This window comes from Maylandia zebra, linkage group LG23 (assembly GCF_041146795.1).
Source record: "Maylandia zebra isolate NMK-2024a linkage group LG23, Mzebra_GT3a, whole genome shotgun sequence".
Lineage (NCBI taxonomy): Eukaryota > Metazoa > Chordata > Actinopteri > Cichliformes > Cichlidae > Maylandia > Maylandia zebra.
In genome coordinates, this window is record NC_135188.1 from 42526797 (window position 1) to 42551835 (window position 25039).

The 25039-nt window shown below is 39.0% G+C and overlaps 1 protein-coding gene across 1 annotated transcript; it reads left to right on the plus strand.

Moving 5' to 3' along the window:
- The first annotated feature begins 593 nt into the window (after positions 1–593).
- LOC143414889 (T-cell surface antigen CD2-like) lies at positions 594–22789 on the plus strand. Its single transcript, XM_076879769.1, has 8 exons — positions 594–793; positions 1364–1507; positions 4334–4624; positions 17133–17212; positions 17556–17721; positions 19005–19058; positions 19162–19230; positions 22044–22789. The coding sequence occupies exons 2-8, from the start codon at positions 1426–1428 to the stop codon at positions 22154–22156; spliced, it is 855 nt and encodes a 284-aa protein (XP_076735884.1). The 5' UTR covers positions 594–793; positions 1364–1425; the 3' UTR covers positions 22157–22789.
- Positions 22790–25039: the final 2250 nt, after the last annotated feature.

A 25039-nucleotide genomic window follows, 5' to 3' on the forward strand; every position in this document is an offset into this window, starting at 1 on the left:
CAGAAAAAAAGAGGAACGATGCTGATGAGAACTTGTACTTTAAAAAACAAACAAACAAACAAACAAACAAACAAACAAACAAACAAACAAACAAACAAACAAACACAGAAGAGAGCTTGGACAAAAAGCAACTAAAAAACTTTTTTATTTTTATTTTTTTAATTAATGAATTAAAACCTTCACATTTAGACAGAGACATTGTTACTCTGCTTCCTCTTATTTTATAAGCAGAATTGGCTTCATTCATTCACTCATTCAATCATATGATTTTTATTCACTTACTTCCACTTTTGTTCATTTTAACCAGCATGTTTTGTGTTTTTGTCTGAAGGCGGCATGTATGACATGACCTGCTGCCAGGTTAATAAACTGCTATCAGTGGAAAACGAGGAATCCGCAGTGGAATATGTAATCAATAGTTGCCAGAGTGACACTGCTTCTTTCATAAGAAATATCCAAACTTTTATACAGCTGTCTGAATGGCCAGATGTTTTTTTTTTATTATTTATACTTCAGTATGTTTATGAAGGCATTTTGAAAACATGCCACCACGATGATCCCAAACAGATCCTGGAAATGACAGTTCAGGGGGCGGATCGGGTCCGCAGTCGCTTCCGCTTTGATAATCACAGTTCCCAGGATCACACCGCCTCCACCCTGAGTCAGAAGAAATCTTTTTAATTCATGATTTTTTTCTTTTTTTTTAATGGATCACGTGGACTTTATTAATCATCATCTGCTGTCTGATAGCCTCACTGCAACTTAGGCTTCGTCCACATCCACACTGCTTTGGGTGGGTCTAAGCTTTGTGATCACAGAATCATTGTTTTCTAATACGCGCGTGTAAGAAATCGATGCAAATCTATCAACGTTATGTGTGCTGTGAACCCCGAAGACGAACGCGGTCAGTATCCATGATTGCTGTGATAGAGGAGCTGAAGAGAGAGTGGGTGAGCTGGGCTGACTTATAACTGCGGAAAGAGAGAGAGCGAGAGATTCCTCTACTTTAAATAATAAATAAATAATATTAAATACAAGAGACATTTTCAGCTCTAACCACAGTCTGGTCTATTGTTCAATTAGTTCAATTGTTTTTTTGTTTTTTTTTAACTTTCACTTTCTATTTACTGTGTTCGGTGACGTCATCCTCACTCTCTATAGCCAGAAATTGAGGCAATATTCCTGTTTGAATATAATATGTTGGTAACCAAAAGGGAAACTTAAGAACATGCTAGACAGTCTGGATTGCATCAGTTGGCTCAACAATTTCCCGAAAACACATCTGCTTTGTTTGCAGCTGTTTTTGTTTGTTTGATACATTTTGTTCATTTTTGCTCACTTTTGTATTTTTTCACGTCGTTAGAAGGCCTTTGGATATTCATCTACCCCTGATTTGGACTGAGTAACTGTTTGGACCTGAATGTGATGAGAAGAGTGAAGAAGATGCCTTCTTCTTCCATTATCACCGCTGTGTTTCTGCTCTGCTGCTTAGCCAACGGCTCCACAGGTACAAATACAATTTAATGAATCTCATTATTAATTCCTCAGGCTTTATTAAAGGAAAAGTTCATTTTAACTTTTCAAATCGTTCTTTAAGATGCCACTTGTGATTGGCCAGATGTTCTATGTGATTTAGTGATCGTGCAGTTTTATTTCTATATTTCTTTTTTTCTTTTTGAGGCTCTCGGTGGAAATGTGCTTTACCATCAAAAAACCTAGAATTTAGCAATAATTACTGAACTAAAGTATCTCTGCTGTCACTGAAGCTTTGCAAAATCCTCTTGGAGGATTGCCTTTTCACATCTCTGATGCAGCGTGATGGCTTTGCCCTTGCTGTTCTTAGGCTCACCACATCCAGCCATGGTTTCTGATTGGCCCGGACAGTGACAGTCCTGGTCTCTGTGACATCACTGATGCACTTTGAAATGTAGGCAATGACAGTTTGTCTGTGAAGGTTCTCAGTCATCTGGGTAATCGCAGTCTAAGGAGCTGGGAAAGAAAAATTTCTTCAAGTTTCTTGAACACGTTTCACCTCATATGAGAAGCTTCTTCAGTTCTAAGACCAATTGGTGGAGAGTCCCAGATTTAAGCCCTTTGGGGGAGACCCTCAAGAGGGTCATGGACCCCCTATTGATCCCCTACCTAATCACATGATCCAAGGTGTGAAAACAGGTGTAGGTGACAGCCAAGGTTTTGGGTGAGCTCATTGTGAAACCTGGCCCCACCCTATCATGTGATTTCCTGAGGTTAGATGGCCCAGGATGTGAGTGGGCGTTAAGGTGCCTGGGAAGGGATCTCAAAACTGGATCATAGATGGCAGACAGTTGGTGTCGTAAACCCCCGCCTCTGTTCAAAGATGGTCGCTCACAGTGGACATAAATGGCTTCTTTCACTCCTTTCAAACCATCTGTCTTCTCTGTCCAAAATGTGAACATTGGCATGCTCAAAAGAGTGACCTTTGACCTTTAGATGCAGATGGACAGCAGAGTCTTGTCCCGTGGAGGTGGCTCTTCTATGTTGATCCAGCTTGTTGTCCAGGGAGAGCACGTTGGACAGTACGATGGGGGAAATAGCAGGTTTGTGTGAATTAGCTGCTAGCCTACTCCGGATGCCTCCACACTTACCCGTCTTCTTCCTCTTGCACTGCCTGACACGTTCCATCTGTGTGCGAGATCTAGTAGCAGGGCTCGCTGAATGTAGGTGCCTCCGAAGCAGTCCGCAGTCCCTCAGTGTAATTCATAGCTCTTCCGTGATTAATAAAGTCAGTTTGCTTTTCTTGATTTTGAGAAGGAGCTCATGACAGTGTGGGCCTTGTTTCACAAGAAAAAGAGCAAAACAAAGACACTGTTTTGTCGGGACAGAGAGCAGCCGCCCTGTGTGTCCATGTCGGGATAAGATGGTGAAAGATGAACCTTTAGGCCCTCCCTCGATTCAGAGATGGTCTTTCCCTTTTCACGTAAATGGCCTCCTTGACGCCGTGCTCAAACCAGCGTTCCTCCCTGTCCAGGATGTGAACATCCTCATGCTTGAAAGAGTGTCCACTGGCCTGTAGCTGTAAATAGACTGCAGAGTCCGGCCTAACGAGGTAGCTCTTCTGTGTTGTGCCATCCTCTTTGCCAGAGGTTGTTTGGTTTCTCCGATGTATAAATCCTGGCAATCCTCCTGGCACTCAACAGCGTACACTATGTTACTCTGTTTGTGTCGGGGGACCTGATCCTTGGGTGGACCAATTTTTGGCGCAGCGTGTTTTGGGATTTGAAACCCACAAAGATTCAGTGTTTAGAAAAAATGCGTCTCAACTGCTCCGACACTCCTGACACATACAGGATCACTACGAGTCTTCGCTTAGGCAGCGTTCGTCCTTCTCTCCTGGATTGCCTGGAGCTTTCTGGTTGGGGAAACCTACAGTCAGCTGAGACCAGTGTTGGGCAAGTTACTTTGAAAAAGTAATTATAGTTACTAGTTACTACTTCAAAAAAGTAACTGAGTTAGTAACTGAGTTACATGATTCTAAAAGTAATTAATTACTTGAAAAGTAACGATTGCGTTACTTTAAAAAAATGTTTAACCCTCTGGGGTCCAGCTTATAATTGTCCATTTTTAGCTACTTTTGATTTTTGATCAAAAACCAGACAAAAAACATAAAATCAGAGTAGAAAAAGTTATATTTTTTACTGTAACAACCACAAACATGTTTATTGAATCATATTTCATAACTTTAAATGCAAATAAAAATTGTCAATTTTAAAATCATATGCACAAGTTTTGCAAACAACAAAGTTATTTGCATCCATTTAACTTTTACCCTTTTTAAAATAACCATTTCAAATTATTTACATAACCATCAGCTGTTCTGCATTCAATAAGTGTTCCCACACCATATAGAAGAACTCCAAAAAAAAGCCTGATACCTGCAGGTCTGACAGCAGCAGGTGTATCACTCCTGATAGCAGTCGCCTCATTGTTCTGACACACAACACAAAACTCTCTCTCGCTCACTCTCTCACTCACTTGATTGTTTTATAGCTGTTTGTGGTTGTGTAGTTTGTAATGCTGTTAGTCCCATCACTGGGACTGAAGAAGTCACTTGGATGAGTGACGAAACATTTCTCCCAAACAAAACGCTACGTCCAGTTGAACAGAATTAACTTTTTGGGATTACCTGGATGCACTTTTGTTTCTTCTTGACACCAGGTTTTCATTCACCTTTTAAACATTAAAAAAAAACACCAAGAAGTAATAAAAATAATAATTTCCTTCAAATTTGATGAATTGACATGTAGTTGTTGAGAGCTTTTCTAGCATGACTATTCTTCATTTCTTTATCTTTCAGGCTCTCAGGATGATTGTGTTTATGCTGCAACAGGATCAAACTTCACTGTGCCACTTAGATATGAGCTGAAGGAATCAGATAGCCTGAGATGGTTCAAGGACACAAGCGTAATCTTTAATCGCAGACAGAAACAGGTGATCATGGGGAAAAATGATGATGTTGATTCAACTGGATCACTAAAGCTGACACAACTCACCAAAGACAAGTCAGGACGATACATCCCAGAGGTTCACAACACAGAGGGACTAAATGTGGGGGGAGATTTACAGAGTGTGCATTTGTGTGTATTAGGTAAGTAAAACACATTATATGTGTATTTATTGTGTTTGTACTACTTATATCACAACAAGCAAGTGTGCTAAGCTGTCTTAGTCATACTTTGTCATTAAGAGTGTTTGGTTTTATTATGACGCCACTTTTCAGTCTTATTAATCAACAGTGTTGGTTATTGTAGAAAAGCATTATCAGCAGTAGTTTATATAATGTTGATATAAAGAAATTTTCTGTACTCAGACCGTGTGCAGAAGCCCAAAGTAACAGTGATGTGTGCAGGCGATAAGACAAAAGTCTCTTTGTTATGTTATTAAGGTGAGTACAATATTTATTGTTTCAGGTGCAATTAAGTTAGAGTACTCTACCAATAACTGACTCATAACTAAGCTGTTGAAGAATCTGTAGTTTGCAGTGTGCATTTCCTCAGATGTTGTTTCAGTGAGGCTTGGGTCTCTATGTATGTATTATTTAATTATATAGGCTGGAAAATTACCCAAAATGTATGAAAAGATTATTATATTTCAAATTTTGGCGAAGTTTAACTTTTTATGTTAGACTTAAAATCTGAACCTTCCAATAAATCCACTAATTGTCTGTTTGTCTACAGAGTGAAAATAATTTTCAGATCAAATGGTTTATGGGTGATAAACCTGTGGCAGAAAAAGAGACTGGCAAGGAGCTGACAAGGCCAGTCAAAGACGTGCTAAATGCTCGTTTCTCTTGCAATGTTTCTAACCCCGTCAGCTCTGAGATCAGTCAGCCTGTTCAACAAGACTGCATTAAGCCCTGTAAGTAGTCAAGTCAGTGACACTGGGTTGTGCAAGTATGATGTGCTATCACGTGTCACCTGTCAGTCATCTCCAAATAAATACATTTCTGCTCCTGTTGTTTTAAGCTGATCACCGTGGCATCTGGATCGCTGTGGGTATGTTTCACATCTTATATGAAATGTGGAGGAATTAAACTTCACACAATCATTTGTCTATTTCTAGTCCCACTTTAACATGTCAAACACAATTTGCTGTTATTCTTCACCATCAGGCATTTGTATTTGTTTGGTGGTAATCCTTGTTGTCGTCATTTGCTGTGTCCAGTCCAGACGGAAAAAGCGGATTAAAAAAATCCGTAAGATTTCTTTTCAAAAATGTCGTCTCCTTTTTATTTTGTTGCTGGGTTGTTTTGGCTGGTGTTTGGTGGCAGGGCGTATACTTCACTGAAAGCTCAATAACGTTTCTTCCTTGAGTATTGAGACAATAAGTTCATTTTTCTTTAGGTTTAGCCATTGTAATGAATTTCACAGTGCGGTATTGACATTAAGACTGAACAAACCAGGCTGAACATGTAATGCTGGATTAGGCTACAGATGACACAAATTATTGTGTCAAAGAAGGAAATTAAGTTTTTAATGTTTTGAGCAGTTTCTTATCTTTTACTACATGGTCAGAAATCATCACGTGTTGCTGAAATGACCTTTTTTTGTGACTGGGTGGTCTGTGGTCTGGATTTGATTTCATTTTTATTTTTTTTAAATCTGAGTGACACCTCCAACATGTGTTGAGCTTTTACATTTTGTTGATTGCAAAGCAGATGAAGTTTGATTCTAGCTCATCTTTGTTTAGCTGGCAACACCACATCAAAGCCAGGGTCTTAGTATGAGCAGGTTTTGCGAGAAATGATGAGAGATGATTGTGATGTGAAGACACAGGATGTCTTTTGTCCTGTTTCCCTCCTCTCACCCTAACCGGTGGCGGCTGATGGCTCCTCCTCCCTGAGCTGGTGGTTTCTTCCTTAAAGGGAGTTTTTCCTTCTCACTGTCACTAAAGCTCTTACTCATAGGGGGTCATATGATTGTTGGGGTTTTCTGTTTCTTTGGATTACTGTAAGGTCTTGACAATATAAAGTGTCTCGCATCAACTATTGTTGTGATTTGGCGCAGTATTGACACAACTGAACTGAGCTGATTCTCCCTCTGACCTGTCGTCTATGCTTATTTTAACAGAGGAGGAGGAGCTTCGTTTGCAGATCACTCAGGAACAGCAGCAACATCAGCAGCAGCTGTAGTGAGCTGGCCTGCAACACTCAAATAACTGATCACCACCATCACGACCAGCAGCATCCCAGAACCTCTGAGTGAGACAACAGAAAAAATACAATCATTATCCAGCCTCAGTGCTGAGATGAAACGGTGTGTTTAGGACCCCTCGTTTGTTTACACTGACTGTATAAACTGGGTTAAATGTGCACACAATAATGGAGCAGGTTAATAAACTCATATAGACGATCAGTCTAAACAAGTGCTAATCAGTATTTGATCAACATTGATGGACTCATTTTTATTAAAGACTCATGTGTTACAGTGTTTTTAAAAGATGTGGAAAAACTAGATTATTCTTGGAATACTGTCGTCTACTTGTCTGTGTGGAAAAGCTTGTTCTTGTAAAAATGTGATGACACTTATATTTTGACTTTTTTAACATTTTTTCTACTTTTGTTTTTCCTGTAGGTTTTTTAAAATGTTACCTTTAAACAGTTGTAATTTAGCATAGCATAGCATGGCCATCTCTGTAGTCCTCTTGCTTGTGAACTCTGGGATTTGTATTACAACCAAAGTATCTCAAAGCCATGGCAGTCCTTTACTGTTTCTGTTTTAAACTGCTTGAAAGGGACTGACTTGTATTTTCAGACCTATGAATTCTGCCATAAACATCTGTTTGAAATGTTTTGTGTTCCTCTTCTGTTTGACAAAAAGTTCCGTTTCTATTTTTTTAATCAGTAATACTCTAATGTGAATAATAAGCATGGCCTTCCTTATGAACGCATCAACAGTTCATGTCCTCGGATAGTTTTGCCACGTGTGGAAAAAGTGTATAATTATATTTGGATATATTTTTGCAAAAGGCTGTGATTTTTCCTGCTGAAGTATTTCTTCAGCTTTCCAAGGATTTACCCATGAACTCCTGCAGCTAGATGGTACCAGAAGGTATATTTTGCTATCTGATCACATGGTTGTATAACATATTGACACTGGTCTCACTTCTGCCCTTGGATTCTGTTATTCGTGTTTTTTGTTTATCATTACTGATAAAATAAAGTATTTTACTCTTTTCTCTCGCCTCACAGTTCATTATTTCAAAACCACTACCAGGTGAAGAAAAGTGAAACAGTATTCTCTCCCGAGAAAGCAGCAGCGCCCTCTGCAGTTTGTGTGTTGAAGTGAAAAAGCTTACAGGACTGCAAGTACTGACGAGGACCAACCCTGCTCAGCTTCCAGGATCAGGCGTGTTCAGGGTGGTATGGCCATAAACGAGAGGACAGTGCAGAAACTGCCTTTTTATACGTGCTGTGATGACACACACATGCTTATATTCTTATGTTCTATATATAAGTGAAAGTCTCCAAAAGACAAAAATGTTTGACCTACAAATCGTCCTAACACACTGTGTGCTCTCTGTCAATTTAACACTGCTGAAATAAACGAACGTGTTCTTAAGGTGATGTTACTGCGGGAAAAGCAATTTTGCAGCTCAAATTTGAAGCTGCAGCTAATAAAGAAGGTTTGCATGTTTTTGTTGTAACATATGCAGTTTAGCACAATAATATATATATAGGCTTTTTATGTAGTGGCTCTCTCGCTTAGGGCCATACCACCCTGAACACACCCGACCTTCAGGAGCAGGACTACACCTTGACACCTCCCCTTCCTGTTCTGTATATATATTAACCCCCCCTTAAGTAACCTTCCAAATTCAACCAGTACCTCCAAAACTGATACATCACCTTTATTTGTTATGGAATCAATCAGTAGTCACTGTACCTTACTCAAATGAAGCAAACTAGCCAGCCTGGTAACCCGTCTGCATCATCCAGCTTACGTGAAACTCACCCTTAAGCCTTTAGCTGTCAGCAATTATCTCCTGCCTAAAAATTCCCAGCATGCTTCACCGCCAGAGCCTCTGTTCAGACCCCGACCAAGTCACTACCTGATTCAGGTTCCCTCACTCTTTCATCAAGTTTTCTCATCATCTGCACTTTCTTCTGATCTCTTTTGCTGGCGTTCCTTTTTCATGTTTGTTGGCACATTCAATAATGCTGGCACTTCATTCAGTGCAATCCCTGACAACCTGATTGAGGTCACGAGCCGCTCGTCATCTTAAGCCTGCCTACCAGAGTCTTCGACCTTTGTAGCAGACAGTCATCAATGCTTCTTGGGGATGGGCCATCAGTCTCCTCTGAGGGCTTCTCCAAACTGCAGCCTCAGTTCCTGCTCAGGCATCTGCCATTACCAACTAGAAACGCTGTCAAACCTGAATGAGGATGAGGTGTCAGCTGGTGAATTCTAGTGTTAGCCACATTGAGCTGCTGTGGGCAACAAGTTTCTTTTTCTCATATATATATATATATTTAAAAGGTTCAAATCATGCATTTTAACATGTCTATACAAACAGGATTTTTGATGTTTGTGTTCCCACACCACCATGCAAACAGGTATAGAAGAAACCAGTTTAATGCAACAAAAACAGGAATACTGCTGTAAAACCATACAGAGGAGTTTTCTCTAGCACAAACAACTTCTGTGTATTTCCCCCTTCTTATCAGGCGTTCAGTTTCTGCAGTAAGTGTTAAACCACACATGAGAAGTGGCATGTTATTGACGACAAACTTGTTTTTTTCTTTTTAAAAACAAACAGCTGCAGGGTACAGTACACACACAGTCCCAGAGAGCCGTTTTTGTCTTAAATGCACATAAAACATTTGGTTGCTGTGGAGCAGGGAAATTATTTTATCTATCTGTTTATGCTTTGATTGAGTCGAGGACTACTGGCTGTCTGCGTACAGAGTGTCTTCCCACACGTGTGTTCATTAAAATCATTGTTGGACCAAGATCCTCTGGACCATGGGTGGTTTGTACTCTCCCTCCTCAATTTTGAACCTTAACATTGCACTCACACACATCTATATTTCACTCCAGTTAAATTCATTTACCAGTCTTATCATGTTTAACATCAATCTTTCATCTGGGTCCTCTTCCATCACTGCTGACAGCAGGACAAAAACAGTTCTTCGTGCTTGTGTTTTCATTTTGTTCGTTTGTTTCGTTTTTATGTTTTTAGCAGTTTTGAACTTCAACATCAGAGTGAAACCAAGATGCCGCCTTATTAGGCAGAGAGGGTCTAACAAAACAGACTGTTGTGTTCCATTAATGTTAGAGTCTGAGGTAAAATGTATGAACCAAAAGTGTTTTTTCTTACCTTTCATCCTGCCAAACCTTCAGAGGTAAGATATATTTTAATCTTCTCATCATTATAGTTTTGGCCTTTTTAACTGCAGGTGTTCTATTGTACAGAAATGCTGATGTAATAAAGATTACATAACTTTTTCATGTAATACTCATGGAAGTTTTCATTCTCGCTCATTTTTTATATGTAAAGCATCTAAATTACTAAATCCATTTTTACTGGTCTATGGAGGAACAGCATGAGCAGTGGCAGAACTACAGAATGACCTCCAGCAGGACGCTGGTGTGAATGTCTCTGATCAAACAATCAGAAACAGACTTTATGAGGGTGGTCTGAGGGCCCAGTGTCCTCTAGTGGGTCCTGTGCTCAGTGCTCAGCCATAAAGAACATTATGCTGCCTGTTACATCGTTCAGTATGACCAAGTTTGGAGGTGGGTCAAAGATGGTCTGTGGAGCCATATTCATTGAGGGACTGACCTCTACAGCCTAGGCAATGGTACCCTTACTGCCATTAGATATCAGGATGAAATCCTTGGATCCACAGACTGTAGTTGGTCCCGAGTTCCTCCTGGTGCACAACAGTGCACATCCTCATCCTGCAAGCTGTATGCAGACAGTTGATCTGCATACAGTGGGTAAAATGAGTCTTGAACAAGTCACAAATTTTCTAAGTAAATATTATATTTCTATATTTCTAATGGTGCTATTGACATGAAATTAATTCAATTATTAGTCAATCAATTATTAATAAAAAAATAAATTTAAATAAAAGCATCTTAAATTGTTATTTTATCAGATACATTGTCCTCACAGGTGTCAGCATTAGTATCCACAGGCCCTAAAATCTTTGATTGATTGATCCAGTCTTATGACATTTGAGCACATTCCAGTAATCTTCCACGAAGTGAGCAGCTGTTGCTGTCCCTCTTTTCATGCTTTGCTTTTGCTCTTAGAGCTTTCTGGCACTGACACAGTATTCATCTCACAGGCAACGATAATTTGCATCTTGATTAAGTTGGACTGATAAGCTACACTAATATCTTTCTTCAGGGTTAAGTTCAACTCCAGCTGCAGCCTCTGGGCCACTTTACTGTTGGCTATATTGCAATTAGATATTTGTTTTCTTTATTGTAACCAAAGTCATAATGCTCTGCTAGCTGATAGAGATTTCTGACAAAGGCTTTTACACTCTCACCATGTCGTTGGGAACTTTGATGGAAATTCACACGTTCATGAATCGTGTTGTTCTTCTTTAACATTTTGTAGGAATTATCGTTTGCATATCGCCGTCCTCTTGGTTGAGTTTAGCAGCAACTCAGAAGTGGGATAAACGTTGCCTCCAGACCAGCCATTGCGCTGGTTTAGTGAAGTCAAACAAATCAGGTGCATTAACCTTTGCCATTATCACTGCTTGCATCTTCTCCCTTCTGCTTCTACACCTTTGGTGGGCAACTTCTTCTGACACCGTGCCATGAAAAGTCACGGGAACTGCACAAAAACTGCACTAAAACTTTATTACTCTCAGAATCCATAGCCATTCATTCTCACTACAGATGTAATACCTTGTGTAAACTAGGGACAGCTACACTTACAGACCAGATTGTAAACAACACATCACAGCAGTGTCCTGTTTCAACTGAAAACAATGAGGAAACAACAAATAATATTCAACAAATAAAATCAGTTTGTACATTCAGGTTTATGAAAACAATTTAATTCAAAACAACAGTCATTTGTATTTTATAGCAATTTAGCATTTGATTTCAAGGTTCAAGGTTCTTTATTTGTCATATGCATAGTTATACAAGTATAAAACACAGTGAAATGTAGCCTGACACGCTTCTCGACATGTGCAAAAATTGGGGGGGGGGGGGGGGGGGGGGTGTGTGTGTAGAGGATGAACATATATATATATATATATATATATATACAGTATATACACTGGGTGAATGTGCAGTAGTGGCAGCAAGCAGGTGAATTCTGTACATTAATATGAATAGACATCTGACTATTTTACAGAATAGACAATATAAACATATTTAAAATTAAAGGAATTGAAATGTACATTGTGCCTTGGTTTAGAGTGTCTGGAAGAGAGTCCTGTCTCAGTCAATTATAGATGATGTGAGAGGGCAGGTGTGTGTGTTTAGGGCACGGATGGCTTGGGGATAGAAGCTCCTCTTGAGTCTCTCTGTCCTTGCCCGGAAGATGCGGAACCTTCTACCAGATTGCAGAAGTTGGAACAGTTTGTTGCCAGGATGGGACGGGTCCTTCAGTATCTGCGCTGCTCTAGTCCGGCATCTCCTGGTGTAGGTGTCCTGAAGCGGGGGGAGAGCAATCCTGCAGCAGCGTTCTGCTGTACGGATCACTCTCTGGAGAGCTTTTTGGTCCTTCACACAGCTGTTCCCAAACCACAATGTCATGTTCTGTGTGAGGATGCTCTCCACAGCGCCTGTATAGAAAATCCTGAGGATCTTTGGAGAGACCCTGAACTTCCTCAGTTGTCGTAGGTGATACAGGCGCTGCCTAGCCTTTTTGGTCTGGACCTGAATGTGGGCAGCCCATGTCAGGTCTGAGGAGATGTGGACACCAAGATACTTGAAGGACTGCACCCTCTCCACTGGAGCTCCATTGATGATAATGGGCTTGTAGTCTCTGTGCTGACCCCTTCTGAAGTCCACCACCAGCTCCTTGGTCTTGCTGACGTTCAGCTGGAGGTGGTTGTCCTGGCACCACGATGCCAGATTCTTCACTTCATCCATGTAGGCCGCCTCATCGTTGTTGGAGATGGCACCCAACACCACAGCAAACTTCACAATGGTGTTGGAGCCATGGGTGGCCACACAGTCTGAAGTGTAGAGGGAGTAGAGCAGTGGCGAGAGGACACATCCCTGAGGTGCTCCTGTGTTGATGGTGATGCTGTTGGAGAAGCACCTGCCCACCCTCACCACCTGAGTTCTGCCAGTGAGGAAGTCCAACACCCATGCACACAGACGGCTGTTAAGTCCCAGATCCCTCAGCTTTGTGAACAGTCTGCAGGGCACTATTGTGTTAAACGCTGAACTGTAATCAACAAACAGCATTCGCACATAGTTACCCGTTTCTTGTCCACGTGGCTGAGAGTGGTGTGTAGGACGTGGGCGATGGCATCCTCTGTGGATCTGTTGGATCTGTAGGCGAACTGCAGCGGATCTGTGGTGTCTGGGATGGAGGAGGAGATGATGTTCTTCAGCAGCCTCTCAAACACCTTCATTACTACCGAGGTCAGTGCAACTGGCCGGTAATCGTTCAGGGATGAGGGTTTGCTGTTCTTGGGCACAGGGATGATGGTGGATCTTTTGAAGCATGTGGGGACCACAGACTTCGCCAGGGACTCGTTGAAGATGGAAGTGAACACACCTGCTAGCTGGTCAGCACAGCAGCGCAGCAGACGGCCGGTGATGCCGTCTGGCCCCGCCGCTTTCCTTGTGTTCACTCTGGTTACTATTGAAAATATTTTGGTTATATTTATGTATGTTCTCTGAAGCAAAAAGCCAAAACAAGATGCACAGTCTGTGTTCTGGGTGTGAGATCTGCTTGCTTGGTTTATGAAAGTAGATGAGGCCTCTTGGGTCACTTCCTTTTAAAACCATACATGCACATGCCTACACTTGAACACACACACACACACACACACACACACACACACGACACTGTTGTGCTTTTACAGGAAATAACACCGACACTGGAAAGTGCTCTTTTGAGCTAAGAGTGATGGAAATAGTGAAGAACATGGTTTCTGCTGCCACCTTCGCTGTGTTTTTGCTCTGCTGCTGCTTCATTGCTTCCTCAGGTATAGTACAATTTACGGTACAATTTTGTTGTTCTTTTTGGTTTATGTTTTAGCTTTAAATTCCAAACTTGCTGGTTATGATATTTTTAAGGCAAAATTAATTAACATGTCATCTTCCAACTTTATAATTCTTCAAGACTTAACAGAGGCGAGATCTGACTCCATATTTATATTTATATTTACATGTTTCAGTACTATGTCATATACAGTATTGGGCAAGTCACTTTGAAAAAGTAATTAATTATAGTTATTAGTTACTTCTTTTAAAAAAAAAGTAACGGAGTTAGTAACTGAGCTACATGATTCTAAAAGTAATTAATTACTTGAAAAGTAACTATTGCATTACTTTTTTTTAAAGTTTAACCCTCTGGGGTCCAGGGTATAATTGGCCATTTTTAGCTTCTTTTGATGTTTCCTCTACATTTCACCTTTAAAAAACTGTTTATTTGCCTTGTTTGGTATCATTCTTTTCAGCACAGCCTCACATGTCTGAATCTACAGTTATGTTTTCATTTTGAAATATTGTATTAACACAGTTGATCTAAAATCAGACAAAAAGCAAACATGTTTATTGAATCATATTTCATAACTTTAAATGCTAATATAAATTGCCAATTTTAAAATCATGTGCACAAGTTTTGCAAACATTAAAGTTATTTACATCCATTTACCTTTTACCCTTTTTAAAATAACCATTTAAAATTATTTACATAACAATCAGGTGTTCTCCATTCAGTAAGATGCCACGGCGTTGTAACGATAGAAATAGTAATTAGTTTCATACCCTGGAGGACGGGGCTGTGGCTCCCCACACTCCCTAGCAGATCGTTACAGGGAGAAACCTTTGGAATGCAAGCATGCTGATCCACACAGGTGTGCACACAGGTGTACACACGGGTATTCACAGACGCGGACTACAGCTTTCTTGGCTGCTGCCTCAAAGCACATTGTGCGCTGTCTATCTTGCGTGCTGCACAATATCGTTTATTATTTAGTATCTACTGATATCTACTGCTAGCTAGTTTATTGTGATGGTGCTGTTTTTTTTATTATGTTGCTCTTTGTTGTTTGCTTTCTCTTCTGTTTTTTTTCTCCATACAGGTGACCCAGGTGTTTTGTTTTTTTTGTTTGTTTGTTTTTTTTTCTTTCTTCCCCCCCTTCTCACCGTCTCTTCTCCCCTTTGGTTTTCTTTCTCTCCCTCTCTTTCTTTCATTCTTTCTCCCTGTCCTATCCCCCAGTCATGTCTGTCCCGTTTGTAGCAACTGAAAATAAAATAAATTCACAATTATAATAAAGGTCAATCAAATGGACCAATATGGCAAGGCCATGATGATCCACTTGGTAAAATAAATCCGCTTGGCATCTTTCTTGGCCATAAGACAACAATTCTGATGGCTAAAGATCCAAACGGGACACACACACAAAAGAAAAAAAAAAAAAAAGTAATTAGTTAGATTACTCGTTACTGAAAAAAGTAACGCCAATACTTGAACGCCGTTATTCCCATCGCTGGACATATATACATATTTATATATGTACATATATATACTGTATGCTCTTCATTCTTGTTACAGTTGACCACAACATATTACTCAAACGACTGGAGAACTGGGCAGGTCTTTCAGGAACTGTACTAAACTGGTTCAAAACATACTTAGAGAACAGGAAATACTTTGTATCAATAGGTAACTTCACATCTGAGCAGACAAGTATCACATGTGGAGTTCCCCAAGGTTCCATCTTGGGACCCCTTCTGTTTAACATTTACATGCTCCCACTGGCACAGATTATAAAGAACAACAAAATAAACTATCACAGCTATGCAGATGACACACAAATATATATCACAATGTCACCAGGAGACCGAGGCCCTGTACAGGCTCTTGGTAAATGCATTGAGGAAATTAATGACTGGTTGTGCCACAATTTTCTCGAGCTAAACAAAAACAAAACTGAGGTAATAGTCTTTGGCGCCAAAGAAAAACGATTACAGGTCACCAGAGAACTTCAATCTATACACCTAAAAACCACAAACCAGGCGATAAATTTGGGTGTAGTGATGGATGCAGACCTAAACTTAGAAAAACACATTAAGACAATAACAAAATCAGCTTACTATCACCTCAAGAATATTTCAAGGATAAAAGATCTGATGTCTCAACAGGACCTGGAAAAACTAGTCCATGCATTCATCTTTAGCAGGCTTGATTACTGTAACAGCATCTTTACAGGTCTACCTAAAAAAATCAGTCAGACAACTACAGCTCATTCAGAACTCTGCTGCTCGAGTCCTCACTAAGACCAAAAAAGTGGACCACATCAGTCCAGCTCTGAGGTCTTTACACTGGCTGCCTGTCCGTCAGAGGATAGACTTTAAAGTTCTGATGCTGGTCTATAAAGCTCTGAATGGTTTAGGACCAAAATACATCAGTGACCTCCTAACCCAGTATGAACCTTCCAGATCCCTCAGGTCATCTGGATCCGGTCTTTTATCAGTTCCCAGAGTCAGAACCAGACACGGAGAAGCTGCATTCAGCTTTTATGCTCCTTATATCTGGAACGAACTCCCAGAAAGCCTCAGATCAGCTGAAACACTCAGTTTATTTAAATCCAGGTTGAAGACTCACCTGTTCTCAGCTGCATTTGAATAAAGAACCAAATCCACACTTTTAAGCTTAAATTTCAAAACTTACATTTAACTACTGATTTTATCTACTGTTCTGATTTTATATACTGTTTTGTTTGTTTTTTAATTAGTTTGTTTGTTTGCTTGTTTTAATAAATTTTAAATCATGCTTTTTATTTGTTTTTGTTTCTAATGTCTCTGTAAAGCACTTTGAATCACCTTGTTGTTGAATTGTGCTATACAAATAAACTTGCCTTGCCTTGCCTTGTTCTAATTTTTTCATCTGATTTTTTTTTACCTTCTTTTCTGTTTCAAAGGCTCTCAGGATGATTGTGTTTATGCTGCAACAGGATCAAGCTTTACTGTGCCACTTAGATATGAGTTGAAGGAATCAGGTACACTGAAATGGTTCAAGGACACAAGTCTAATCTTTTATCGCAGACAGAAACAGGTGATCATAGGGAAAAATGATGATGTTGATTCAACTGGATCACTAAAGCTGACACAACTCACCAAAGACAAGTCAGGACGATACATCCCAGAGGTTATCAATGAAGATGGACTAAATGTGGGGGGAAACTTACAGAGTGTGCGTTTGTGTGTATTAGGTAAGGAAAATAACATCATATGTGTATTTATTGTGTTTGTACTACTTCTATCACAACAAGCAAGTGTGCTAAGCTGTCTTAGTCATACTTTGTCATTAAGAGTGTTTGGTTTTATTATGACGTCACTTTTCAGTCTTATCAATCAACAGTGTTGGTTACTGTAGAAAAGCATTATCAGCAGTAGTTTATATAATGTTGATATAAAGAAATTTTCTGTACTCAGACCGTGTGCAGAAGCCCAAAGTAACAGTGATGTGTACAGGTGACAAGACAAAAGTCTCTTTTACTTGCAATGTTATTAAGGTGAGTACAATATTTATTGTTTCAGGTACAATTAAGTTAGAGTACTCTACCAATAACTGACTCATAACTAAGCTGTTGAAGAATCTGTAGACAAAGGCCTCATTTTTCCTCCACTGAAACCAAGCATGATTTGAAGCGTGCTGTCTACAAGCATTTACTCAGAGATGTTGTTTCAGTGAGGCTTGGGTCTCTCTTTATCTATTATTTAATTATATAGGCTGGGAAATTACCAAAAATGTATGAAAAGATTATTATATTTCTAATTTTAGCCAGGTTGAGTTTTTTATGTTAGACTTCAATTCTAAACCTTCATCTAATCAACAAATTGTGTTTTCTCCTACAGGATGAGAAGGTCGAATGGTTTATGGATGGTAAACAGTTGGCAGAAAAAGGGAAGATGGTGTCGAGAGTAGCCAAAGACGTGCTAAATGCCAATTTTTATTGTAATGCTTCTAACCGTGTCAGCTCACAGATCAGTCAGCCTGTTCAACAAGAATGCTATAAGCTTGGTAAGTATTATTTACCATCAGCTGTACAAATGTTCAAATGTGCCTTTTCCAAATATTCATGAACTGAAGTAGTCATTGTATTGAGCTCACATGCTAACATGATACTTTTCTTTTCCTTTTATTTTAAAGCTTTTCCTGAAACACTCTTTGGAATTATAAAAAATATCTGCTGATTGTCAATGATTTTTTCAGTTTAGAAGTTGTATCATATTGTACATTATATTTTTTTGGATAGAGAGATTCAAGTAAATTTTGTGTCCCAGTTTTTTCCTGTTTCTGTTATATCGTTTTAACTCTTTTTTAAGTTTTTGCAGCATTTTCTATTTAATCAGAATCAGAATACTTTTTGGTTACAGTTGGTGCAAAACAATGAGAACACTAACAGACTGAACTAAATTAAATAATACAGTGTATTACAGAGTTTAAAAAAAATATAAGAAATAGCTCTAATATATACAAATAGCTCATTTATAAATATCCAGAATATTGCAGAGCTTAAATATATATGACTGACATTTTACTCTAAACTGTAAAACTTGTTTTTTTGTGCTATGTGCCAATGGGTAGAGCTATTGCACTGTGACTGTTATTAGATGGAGGAGATGTACAGGGCGATATCCACAGGCAGGAGTGATTTCCTGAGTTGTGAAGTGGTGCATTTGGGTAATCTAAGTCTGTTTTTGAACGTGCTCCTGTGACTGGCCAGTAAGTCAAGGAGTGCATCCAGCATTGTCCTTATCTTGCCGACACCACCTTAAGGGAGTCCAGCTCAATACCCACAGCATTACTGAGCTTATGGATCAGATTAGTTTTTTTTAACATGGTTTTAACACAATCACCAAAAACAAAACAAAAACCCCACAAAGATTTTGTCTTATCAAAATCAAAACTTTGAGAAATTGTTTGTATTGTACATATATTATTTTTGCACTTATATTCAAATGTTTAATTTAATTTAATTTAATTATAATAATTTATTAATGATTTATTAATAATTTATTAATTATTATTCTGTCAACTATAATTTATTCTAAAGAAAGACAAACAACATAAATTGCTTAACAAAGATGAGTTGAAAGAAAATCTGAAGGACAAGCTAACAAAAAGCTGAAGTTGTGGTAAACACGCCCATTGCTTGCAGTGTTTCTGCAATCAGCCAGTTTATCACAAATGCTTAAAGCCCTTTGAATATTATGTGGTGTCAACTGTCTGTTGATGGCTAAAATGGCCATTTTATTATACATATCTAATAAATACATTTTTCTACTTGTATTGTTTTGAAGCTTTCCCTGAGGTATGTGACATTTATGTCTGTATTCCAGTGCGCGCTGGAGCAGGTATGTTATGTTACAGTCTTGTTGAACTAAAACACATTTACTATTTTTCACATGCGTACAATTACAAATAAAGTACAATTTTATTCCTCTCTTTCACTGTCAGGTATTCTTCTGTTGGTGATCTTCATTTTCATTGTTTGCTGTATCCAGAAAAAAGCAAACATAATAAAGGGTAAGATTATTATTATTATCATGCTTAATTTTAGTATTATTATTATTACGAGCAAACTCCGGCCTGTGGCACTTTGCATGAAAACACAGACATGTGAAAATATTGTGTTATTGTAATCTCCATTATTACACTGCACATAGTGAGATGTTAAAAAAAGGCTGTTTATAAAAAACAAACAAATCACTAATAAAAACAGATGTATTGTTCATGCCACTGCACTACAAATTGTTTGTTAAAATTTATTTACAAACACAACACAATGCAGACTAAGATCAAACTCATAATCACAAAGCAGGTTGAACATGTGGTGTTAGATTTTACTAGACAAATTACTGTGTCAAAGAAAAGAAATAGTTTGGCCTTTGCAATATTTTATGCTGGTTGTTTACACCATCCCCCTGCTGAATCACTACATTATCTCGGTGGAGGGGTTTGGGTTTCTCAGGGATCCCAGGGGCTATGTTGTCTTTTGCTTTTACCCCCATGGCAAAGTGGTCCTGGGTGAGGGACAGACAAAGAGTGGTTCAAAAGCCCCTATCAGCAGAAGATCAAGGGAACAGTTCACCTTGGCTGGGATAGGGTTACTGTGATGGCCAAACCCATGGCCACACTCTAAAGTCAGTAACTCTTGTGCATTTTCATTTCTTCCTTTGAACACAGTAACACACGTTTGTGTTGATTGGTTTGGATACATTTGTTCTGTTTGTAAGCGTACACATTTAGTTTACTTATGTATTCATACCAGTTCATTACTTAGTTTAATTTTTGACAAACCTTTGTTTCTTCTTACCTGCCATGATCCCGGGGAGTTGCCAGACAAAAAGTGGTGGGCAGGGTTTGAAACTATTAAATGCAAAGAGGGATAATTGGACCGCACCACCACTTCCTGCTGAAGGGGAGAATCTGTGTTTTCTTTCAATAAAAACAAAGTAGTTGTACTTAATTAAATATTTGAGTTTAGGGTTCAGTAGTTTTGATTTTCTTCTTTGGTGTTTAGTTTATTATGATTGTGTTTTGTTTAGTTACCTCTCATGTCATGTCTCATGTCTGATCAGCCATTATATATAACCTTGTGTGACATTTCATGTTTAGGTCAGTTATATTTGTTTGGGCAGTCAGTTGGTTTGTTAAGTTTGCAGGTCTTTGCCTGAGTTCAGTTTTGTTTCTTTGACCTTTTTCTATGAGATCAACATTTATGACTTTTGTAAATATAATTTTGGGAGGTTAAATAAATGAAAACCCTATTTTTCTAATAATTCCTGTCACTCCTGCTTTCTTCAACTCGGTACATGTGGACCCTCCTGTAGGCCCACCACCTGCAGTCATAGGGGAGTGTGTGCTGGGTGGCGGTGTGTGCAAACCACAGTTTGTCCATAACAAACACCATTTTTGAACATAAGGGTGTCCATAAGTGCACGTGGCACCAGGACACCTAGGCCCCAGGTCGGTGATCTATAAATCCATGAGTTATTTTATAATTGCATCATCAGCTCTGCTGCCGCATGTTCTGGACACTCAGGTGAAGAGAGGTGCTGAGCTTTCAACTGATCACCACCTGGTGATGAGTTGGATCAGGTGGTGGGGGAGGTTGCTGGACAGACCTGGGATGCCAAAACACATAGTGAGGGTGCACTGGGTGATGGCCTCTAGCTTGGGGCAGTTTGCAGTTCAGTGTGAAGCGACAGGAATAAGAATCAGCACCTCCAAATCTGAGGCCATGGTCCTCAGCCGGAAAAGGGTGGAGTGCCAACTCCGGGACAGGGACGACTTACTGCCCCAACTGGAGGACTTTAAGTATCTCAGGGTCTTGTTCACAAATCAGGAGAGAAGGGAGCAGAAGAGCAACAGATGGATTGGTGCTGCAGTGATGCAGACGCTGTACCGATCCATTGTGGTGAAGAGAGAGCTGAGCTCTCAACTTACCGGTTGATGTCCCTTTGTCCCTACTCTCACCTATGGTCACAAGCTTTGGTGAGGAGTTTAGCCATCCAGGAGGGGCTCACAGTAGAGTTGCTTCTTCTCCACATCAAAAGGAGCCAACAGAGTTGGTTTGGGAATCTGTCCCAATATGTCCCAATACTATCAAACTGGGACGAGGCCTTGGGGTAGACCCAGAACACGCTGGAGAGATCATATCTTTCCCCTGACCTGGGAATGCCTTGTTATTCCCTCGGATAAGCAGGAGGAGGTGGCCGTGGAGAGGGAGGTCTGGGCTGCTTTGCTTAGGCTGCTGCCCCCACGACCCGGCCCTGGATAAGCTGAAGAAGACAGATGAATGAATGGATAGTTTACACTATATTTTTTACTATGTAGAAATATATAAACACAACGACGGAAAAAAAAACTATCAATGACCATTTAATTTAACATCTATTAAACAAACGTTTAGTGTAAATCCTCAGTTCTCTCTATCTTTGTTCTTGGGGGGTTAAACAGTGACACTTATGTGAACTATTGAATGAATAAGTGTCTTTCTGGAGAGTTTTCATTGCTCCATTTAAACGGCACCCCCTCGCCCCAACCTTCAGAGGCTATAACCAGCTCTTCACAGTTGATGAGCCTTTTGTGTCTTGTATTTAACATTAGTGACACAAAGCAATCCAAACTCACAAACCCTGCAAACAGCACCACAGTGTCCATTCTCTGCACTATGTTTCTCTAATTCAGATTCCATGTTTTTGCATGTGTCCTTGTTTAGCTGACCCAATATTATCAAATCTATGATGCTATTCATAGCAGGCTTTGCTTTTTACCTAAAGTAGTGAGAGATGGTTGTAATTCTGCAAGTCTGACATGTAATCTTGTGTTAACAGACAAAGTTGAGCTTCCATTGAAGAAGCATCATCATCATAAGCAGCTGGTTGGTAGCGTCCCGGAGCCTGACTTCTGTGCAGACTGTGGTCTGGAGGTAGACAACAGGATATAATGTAATCATTATTCAACATTCAGACTGTTTTGTTTTTCCGTCTTTCATTTTTTTTTCTTCCCGCCAAGTTCATCTTGGCTGTTAGAGCAACCGTTCAAGACTCATGCAGCATGGCTGATGTAATCTTTTTATGATTTTTTTTTCTTTCTGTCTGATTCAAAGATTCCCAGGATGTTTTTGACCTGTATGGTGCAACAGGCAGTATCTTTATTGTTTCTCTGAAACCAAGCTGGGCAAAAAATTGACCTTAAAATGGAAACACAATGATGAGAAAGTCTTTTCACAAAGAAAAGTGAAGGACATGGCATATCCAAACCAACAAGCCTGAAGACAAACAACTTGGGAAACTTTGTTTCAATGAATATGGAAAATTAGAAAAAGAAAATATGACCATATGTTTATTTGTTGTGGGTAGCTAACAACAGAGTAGATTTATTGTGGTTATACAATAAACATCACATTTCTCTTTGTGTCAGTCTCAACCATAGATTACAGTGTGCAGTCACCTAAACACTTTTCAGCCTTATCAGATTAGTGTTTTCACATATATGGCATCAATGTGAACATGAATGTATTTTATGTTTTTATGTTTTTGATTTTTAATCTACTCATTAAAAAAAGTGTTACACCTTTGTCATCAGTCTTTATTTAATGCATCATCAGCATTTCTTCATATAATATAATATTAATGTATAAACATTATATAGAGATAATACGATCTCAGATTATGTGCAGAACTCTGTAGTGATGAAGAATTGCACAATAAACGTGATGTGTCTATACCCTGCCACCCACTGGTCGTTTAATGTTACTGTAGATGTATGACGTGTGTCATTGTAATTATTGTTATTTAACCCTGTCATGCATGAATTATGATAACCTCAATTAGGATATTTTTTCTTAAATCCCTGTAGAACTGCAATCACATAAGTTAGCGCAATAATTTTTTTTGCATATCAAACCGGAGGACTTGTACTTACATCTTATGCCATCAGTTTGTCCTAGGTCACGGTTTCCTTCCACACATATGTTTGCAAAAATTGCATAAAAAGCACTTACATCTTTTTATAGTTGCAGTTCAAGCAATATTTAAAAAAAGACCTGTCAGCAGATTTGGGCTGTAATTAAAAAACAACAACAGAGAACATTTTCTGCATAGATGTCCAAACAGGAGTACTTACACATTTCAGTGACAACATGATGCAGAGTTTGAGCTCTGACTCAGGTTCAGCTTATCTCAATAACCCATTAATCTTGCTTCATTGGACACCCCGAATCTCCTGAAATTAATAATACATACCTTATTTGCCACACGACACTCACAGAAGTGTTTCTCACTTATTTGAAATAAAATACACATTTAATTTTACAAAATAATGACGGGATATTAATTTTCTTATGCAATTTAATTTAATTTACTTTCTTCTGACAGTGAAAGAAAAAATGAAAAGGACCCTGTAGCGGCAACAACAAAAATCAGTTTGTATTATCAGATTTTAAGAAGAAGTCATTTTGGAAAAACATACATTTATATTTTATGTCTAAATTATTAATAATCACCCAAATTAGGACAGTTCTTGCTTACCTCTTCAACATCTCCGACTATATAATCACAGATTATATTTATATATATTATTTGCTGAAGCAAGTCTTTGTTCTAAGTGTCACATTTGCTTTGTTCTTTATCTATGAGAGCAGACGAGGCCTCTTCTCTTCAAAACCATACCTGCACACTCACAGTGTATTTGTTTTCTTAGCAATGTCATGATGATTGTCGTGATCTGAAAAAGTTCCAGTCAATCTAAAAGTAGTCAGCTTCTAAAGTAGTCGACATTATTGAGAAGAATGTGAAATATCAGCTGATTGTCAATGATTTATCAAATTAAAACACGATATAACATCTCTATGGAGATTTTGAAAATTCTCACAAAGATATTTGTACATGCAGAAAATGTGTTTACATGCTGTGTACTAACTCAAGCTATGCTATGTGGACACCTTTGCAAAGCAGCGTTGCTCACGAACACAGAAATTAAATGTTAGTGTCTGACACTTTTTATCTGCATCGTGATTTCTTGGCAGCTACTTTGGAGCTAATTTGTAAGAAGTCTGTAGATGGAACAAAGTTTAGGTACAGCCCTGAATTTAGTATGAATAACACAATGTCCTTCAAATGTTATAAATTGACATACAATCGTTCAGAGCCTTTCTAACATGGCTAATCTCATCTTTCTGTTTCAAAGGCTCTCAGGATGATTGTGTGTACGCTGCAACAGGCTCAAACTTCACTGTGTCACTTAAATATAAGTTAAAGGCATCAGAGAGCCTGAGATGGTTCAAGGACGCAAGGATAATCTTTCATCGCAGACAGAAACAGGTGACCACAGGGGAAAATGATGATGCTGATTCAACTGGATGAAGACGAGTCAGGACGATACAGACCAGAGATTCACAGCACAGAGGGAATAAATGTGGGGGGAAATTTACCGAGTGTGCATTTGTGTGTATCAGGTAAGTAACAACACATTATACATACATTTATTCTGGTAATACAAATGTACTTTATAGCAAATGTTCTGTCTGTTTCTATGTTAGTCACACATTTAACCCACAGAAAACTGCTGGTTTATTAATGTACTAAAGTTACTGTCTAGCTTTCCCATACAGCATTATTATTATTTTTAATGTATTATCAAGATTATCTCTTATAATGTTGACATGATCACATTTTCTTTACTCAGACTGTGTGCAGACACCCACTGTGAGGATGACGTGTACAGGCAATAAGACAAATGTCAGTTTTACTTGTGTTTGTCAGCTGAGGACAATATTTCATGTTTTATTGATATTTCATATAGAGAGTTCTTCAAATAACTGACTCAT